Source organism: Typopeltis vanoorti, chromosome 23 (assembly GCF_054136105.1).
Source record: "Typopeltis vanoorti isolate ZY-2024b chromosome 23, IOZ_Tvanoo_1.0, whole genome shotgun sequence".
NCBI lineage: Eukaryota > Metazoa > Arthropoda > Arachnida > Uropygi > Thelyphonidae > Typopeltis > Typopeltis vanoorti.
The window spans coordinates 4,542,784-4,548,783 of NC_143571.1; the positions used below are offsets into that span (position 1 = coordinate 4,542,784).

The 6,000-nt window shown below is 34.5% G+C and overlaps 1 protein-coding gene across 2 annotated transcripts in view; it reads right to left on the minus strand.

The window, feature by feature from the left end:
- The window catches only part of slx1 (structure-specific endonuclease subunit SLX1), a 45,126-nt gene extending 39,434 nt beyond the window's left edge, over positions 1-5,692 (minus strand). Inside the window, exons 1-2 of one of the 2 annotated variants that reach the window (XM_090412612.1) lie at positions 5,475-5,692; positions 4,994-5,348 (exon numbers count right to left, since the gene is read on the minus strand). In XM_090412612.1, coding sequence (XP_090268738.1) covers positions 4,994-5,193 — 200 coding nt within the window. In that variant the 5' untranslated portion in view covers positions 5,194-5,348; positions 5,475-5,692. Of the gene's footprint in view, positions 1-4,993; positions 5,349-5,452 lie in introns of both variants that reach the window. The other variant, XM_090412611.1, reaches the window with a different exon arrangement.
- Between the last annotated feature and the right edge of the window lie 308 nt (positions 5,693-6,000).

Consider the following 6,000-nt stretch of genomic DNA (forward strand, 5'->3'; position numbering starts at 1 on the left):
AAATGTATATAATGTATCATATATAATCAAATGTATGTAATAACTGTAACAAAAGTATGCAATATAGAGTGATTATATCCATTGATATTGTATATATAGAGTGTAAAATTGCAAAGAAACATCTGTAATAATCATCATTATGAATATTATAATAATATACATTGTAAACAGTTATTTGGTCACCGGGTTTTCAGAAGGATGAAGAGATGTTGGAAAGGGTCCAAAGGCGACTGACTAAGGTAGTTTCTGACCTCTGGAATGTTGAGTATGAGGAAAGATTGAGAAGATGTAATTTGCAGAGTCTGGTGGAGAGAAGGAAGAGGGGAGATATGATAGAGACCTACAAGTTGGTAAGGGGTTGTTATAAGATCAATGGTGGAGAAGGTCTACAGAGAATAGTGGGAGATCAGAGGAGAACCAGAGGTCATCCCTGGAAACTGTATAAAGAGGGTGTGAGTAGGGGAGTGAGAGGCAGGTTTTTTCGTGCAGAGTTGTGAATGATTGGAATGCCTTGCCTGAGAGTGTGGTGTCTGCAAGGGGTTTGTTTAAGACACGGTATGATGAGATGTGTGTGTGTGTGATAAAAGGACCTCCCAGATGAGTCTTTGACTCCATGAAGTCTTGGGAAATAATAATAATAATAAACAGTTATCGTTGTTATTATTATTATTTAAAAAACTTTATGTATGAGAAAGTATTTGTTATGCATAATTGTGTTCATATAATGTATGCAATTTATCTGAGAAATAATAAAATGTTAAAAAAAAAAAAAAATTACCCCAAGACCTCATGAAGTCAAAGACTCATCTGGGAGGTCCTTTTATCAAACATACAGCTCATCATACCGTGTCTTAAACACACTCAAACTCCTTGCAGACACCACACTCTCAGGCAAGACAATCCAATCCCCTGCACTAAAAAAAACCTGCTTCTCACTCCCCTACTCACACCCTCTTTATACAGTTTCCAGGGATGACCTCTGGTTCTTCCCCTGATCTCCCACTATTTTCTGTAGAACTTCTCCAGCACTGATCCTATAACAACCCCTTACTAACTTATAGGTTTCTATCATATCTCCCCTCTTCCTCCTGTACACCAGACTCTGCAAATTACATCTTCTCAATCTTTCTTCATACTCAACATTCCAGAAGTTAGAAACTACTTTTGTCAGTCTTTGTCTCTTCATCCTTCTGAAAACCAGATGACCAAATCTGGGCACAATAATCCATGTGTGGCCTAATCAAAGCCTTATACAAAGGAACAAGAATCTCCTTACTTCTACAAGTCAATGTCCTCTGCATCATTCCCAGAAGCCTTTGTGCTGTCTTCACAATTTTGGCTATGTGACCTCTAAATTTCAGATCCTTATCCACTATCACCCCCAGATCTTTTATTTCCTCCGCTTCCGACAATATATCCTCACCAAGCATAAATTCTGCATCCTATCTTTGTTTTCCAAATTTTACAACCTGACATTTTGCAACATTGAACTCACATCCCCATTTCCATGCCCAATCACTCAATTTGTTCAAGTCTTCTTGTAAAGCCACAACATCTCTAATCTTCATCGTTCATCCCAACTTTGCATCATCTACAAACAACTGAATATCTCCATCCAAATCTTCACCAATATCATTAATATACAAGTTAAACAGTAATGGCCCCTGAGGCATTCCACTTGTGACTTTCCTTTTTCTGGATATCGCTCCCCCATACACAATTTGTTGATACCTATTAGATAGCTAGTCTCCAATCCAATGCACTAATCAAATATCCAACCCCATCTGCTCTAGTTTGACTGTCAACTTATCATGAGGTAATCTATCAAAAGCCATTGCAAAATCTAAATATATTACTGTGTATCCTTCTCCTCTGTCCAAGGAAGCAGTCACTTTATTGTAATAAGTAAGTAGATTACTAAAACATGCCCTCCCTTCAGCAAATCCATGCTGTCCATCAAAGATAATACCATTGTTGTCAACCCAATTCTGGATCCTAGTTCTACAAGCTCCAACAACTTAACCACAACACCTGACACACAGATAGGCCTATAGTTTGATGCTTGAGTTCGATCACCTCCTTTATGAAGTGGCACAATTTTGCCCTCCTTCCACTTCTTAGGAACTTGACCGAGTGCAAGACTCGTATTAAAAAAATATTTCAACTCCCTGGCACATTCCTTCAGAATACGTGGTGATATATTATCAATGTCAGTCTCTCCTCCCCATCATCAACATGCTCTCAATCTCTCCATGAAGTCACATTCACAAGATTGAAAGACCTTTATGAACTGCTCATTAAGTATCCCCATATTAAGTATATTATATTATACTAAATATTATACTATATAATATATGATATATTATATTATATAGTTATATTATACTAATGATGTCTGAATATACAGTTAGGAGTGAGTTTGAAATACAACATCTAATACTATTTGTCTCCTTCCTGGCAAACAACAGATTAATTTGAAAGAAAACTGTTGATAGGAAATTAGTAATGATGAGTGTTATGGATTCCTTAATAATAACAATAATAATAATAATTATTATTATTATTATTAATGATTATTATTATTATTAATGATTATTATTATTATTATATTATCCTTTTCTGGCACATATTCAGAAATTTGACAGAACTTATCAGGATATTCAACAATGCGATGTTTGAATTCTCACTTACATATATTCATGGATTAATATATGCATAATATGTTTATAGGAAGTCAAGAAGTTAGAATATATCATCTTCATCAAATTCCTGAGATATAACCTGAAGGGGTGTACAGGATATGATAGTACAACATGAAAATTTTACATCATTACTAATTTCCTATCTACAATTTTCTACCAAATCAGTCTGTTAAAAGTCAAGACTCCAACATTATCATTATCAGATCTTACATTTCTATCTTCTAAGACACTTCTTATCAATGTGTCAATCCACCTATATCTTTGCCTTCTTCTGGGTCTTTTTCCTGCCAAACTGGTGGAGAACACCTGTTTTGCTAATCTTTCCTCTCCCATTCTGCTTAAGTGACCCTGCCACCTGAGATTAGCTCTGCTAATGCATTCCTGGATGCTGACAATGTCAAGTTCCTTCCTAATATCCTCATTTATAATATGATATCTGTTCATGCCCCTAATCTTTCTCAGGACTCTCATATCTGTGATCTCTAGTTTTTTGTCAAGTGTTTTACTTCTGACCCAACTCTCAGACCCATAAGTTAAAATTAGCTTGAACACTGTCTTGTATACAACTAATTTGGTAGAGCCTCTGCTACTAATGGCTCAGTTAAGTATGTTTGAGCACGGTTAATAGTTGGAAGGGGACCAATCGTTCGATGCTGTCGGCACACTCTCCCTCGATGAGTCTTTGGACTCCCTGGAGGTGTCAAAATAATAATAATAATAATAATAATAATAATTTAGTGTTTTGACTAATTTCTCTCTTATTCCATAAAAATTTATTCAGTTGACTTCCTATCATACCAGCTTTGTTGACTGTGTTGTCTATTTCCATATTTAATTTACCATCTTCACTAAAAATTGTCCTAAGTAGCTGAAATGTTTTACTTGTTCTATAATTTCTCCATTCACAATGCAGTTGATATTTTCAATGGGTCTGCCTATTTTCATTGTCTTTGTCTTGTTATTGCTGACCTTCATACCATATCTATTACAACAGTTATTCAATTTAGTCAGGGAATCTTGCAGACTTTTAGCAGATTTATTTAGAAGTATAACATCATTTGCATAAAACAAAGAGCTGAGCCAATTTTGATATCAGGTTTAATACCGCTTTCATTCATAATGTGATCCATATAGATAATGAATAACAGAGGGGGATAATGTACATCCTTGGCTGACACTAGATTTAACATTAACCCATCTTCCTGTACTTTCTTCAATTCTAACTGCTGACTTACAACTCAAATAAAGACTAAGTATTGCTTGATATAATGCCCAATTGACACCATCTAACTGTAGTGTTTTGATTAGCTTCTCTCTTGGCACCTTGTCATATGCCTTTTCCAGATCTATAAAACTTAAATACAGATCTTTGTTATATTCCCATGATTTCTCAACTATTTGTCATAAAGTGAAAATCTGATCCCGACAGCCTCATTTGGCCTGTATCCAGCTTGTTCTTCACCAAGCTTCTCTTCCACACTCCTTCTCAACTGTTTCTCAAGTATACTTGCATATATCTTACCAGGAAAACTCAATAGTGAAATACCTCTGTAATTCTCACATTCAGTTTTATTTCCCATTTTATATATTGGTACTATGAGAGCTCTACTCCAATATATGTTAAATAGTAACTGCTCCAAGAGTCAGACATTTAGAGATATTTTCATATTAAAAGCTTAATAGCATTCCCCCACATTCCCTTTGGTATTTATTATTTAAAGAAACAGATATCTCAATGTGCTCTTTATTTCTTTTTACATCAATCCTACACAATGAAAGGTTCCAAAACCTATAGCACAGCAGGGCTATGTATGGAAAAATGGCTAAACAGAGAAGAAACCTATTGACGCATTTCCTGAATGGCTGGAGACTATGTTGTCTTGGTGAACACAGTAAGAAAGGACTGTTCTAGATGTCATAGGTAGATGAAAAAAATGGACTATCATGAGAAGTTGGTTTGGTAAGTTGAAGCTGAAGTGTTCAGAAACATCAGAAATAAATGGCAGTTTCTGGCAGTGGTCAGCTTGACTTAGTTAAAAATTATTAGCATCAATGAGACTTGGCTGATATAACATATTGTAATAGAATTAAAAGATAGAATGTCTTTTAAGGGAAGGAGAACAGAACAGGAAGATAGGCCTCAGATTATTGAATATTCAATAATCTGAGGATAGCTTACATTTTCAGCAAAGAAAAGAATTAATTCTTAAATTTCTGGATTTTAAAGGAGTACTGTATGGATTTTTGATAATAATTTGCAAACTTTCTTTATTCTAAATACATTAACATACCATGGTCCCTTATCACTTGTTTTCCATGCTCCTCCTGATTTTAGGCCTTTATTATGCTGTTGAACACGTCTATTAGGATTCACTGTAAAACCTATATATGTTTGTCCTTTATATTTAGGATTTAAGCAATATAATAGATAGCATCCAAAAAAGTGCTCAATTTTATTCAAGGCACTACTGGATTGGGAGCTTAACTCCATGTTAATCCACAAAGTAAACTTCAAAATGTACTGAAATTAGAAGTTTTCAAGACGAATCAACCTACTACACAAATGGGCATTATTATTATTATTTTCTCTTCTAGCCATCTCCATGAGTTAGTGACTCGTAGAAAGCTTACTTGTCATCGTCATTCCTAAAAAATATTACATTTATTCATTTATTTAAAAAAAATGAGGGGGGGGAGTGATTTCTTATTATAATTCAAGCAATCACAAAAGAAAATAAATAAAATAATACCAAGGCAACATAACAAATTTACTATAAATAAATGAAGATAAAAGCTTTTTTTTCTTTATTTCTTTTAATATATAACATAGGCCGTGTCCTTTCTACGAGATGTATATGGTTTTACGAAGTTATCCAGGGATTAAGGAAAATACTTTCACCAAGTTTAAGTATTATTTTATGACAATACTATAATTAAGTGAAATGCATAACTTCAAACATCCAAATGAAAACCATTAAACAAAAAATAACGTCTGGACTCATTATTAGCGGCGGTAGATGGCGTTGTGTGTAGATGGAGGATTAAGCAGTGTAGGAGTTGAGTTGTGTGGAGAGCGGTGCTCACTCGAGACGAATCCTTAGAATTAAGAATAATAATTATTATTAGTAGTAATAATAATAATAATAATAACGCTGATTGTGGAAGTCACACATACATACATATTAAACATTATTCACACAATGCCTATCACATGTCTTCGTGAACTCATAGACTGACAATGCACTCAGAACTTCCTGTGGTAGTTCGTTTCATTCATTCGCCGCTTTCACAGAAAAAA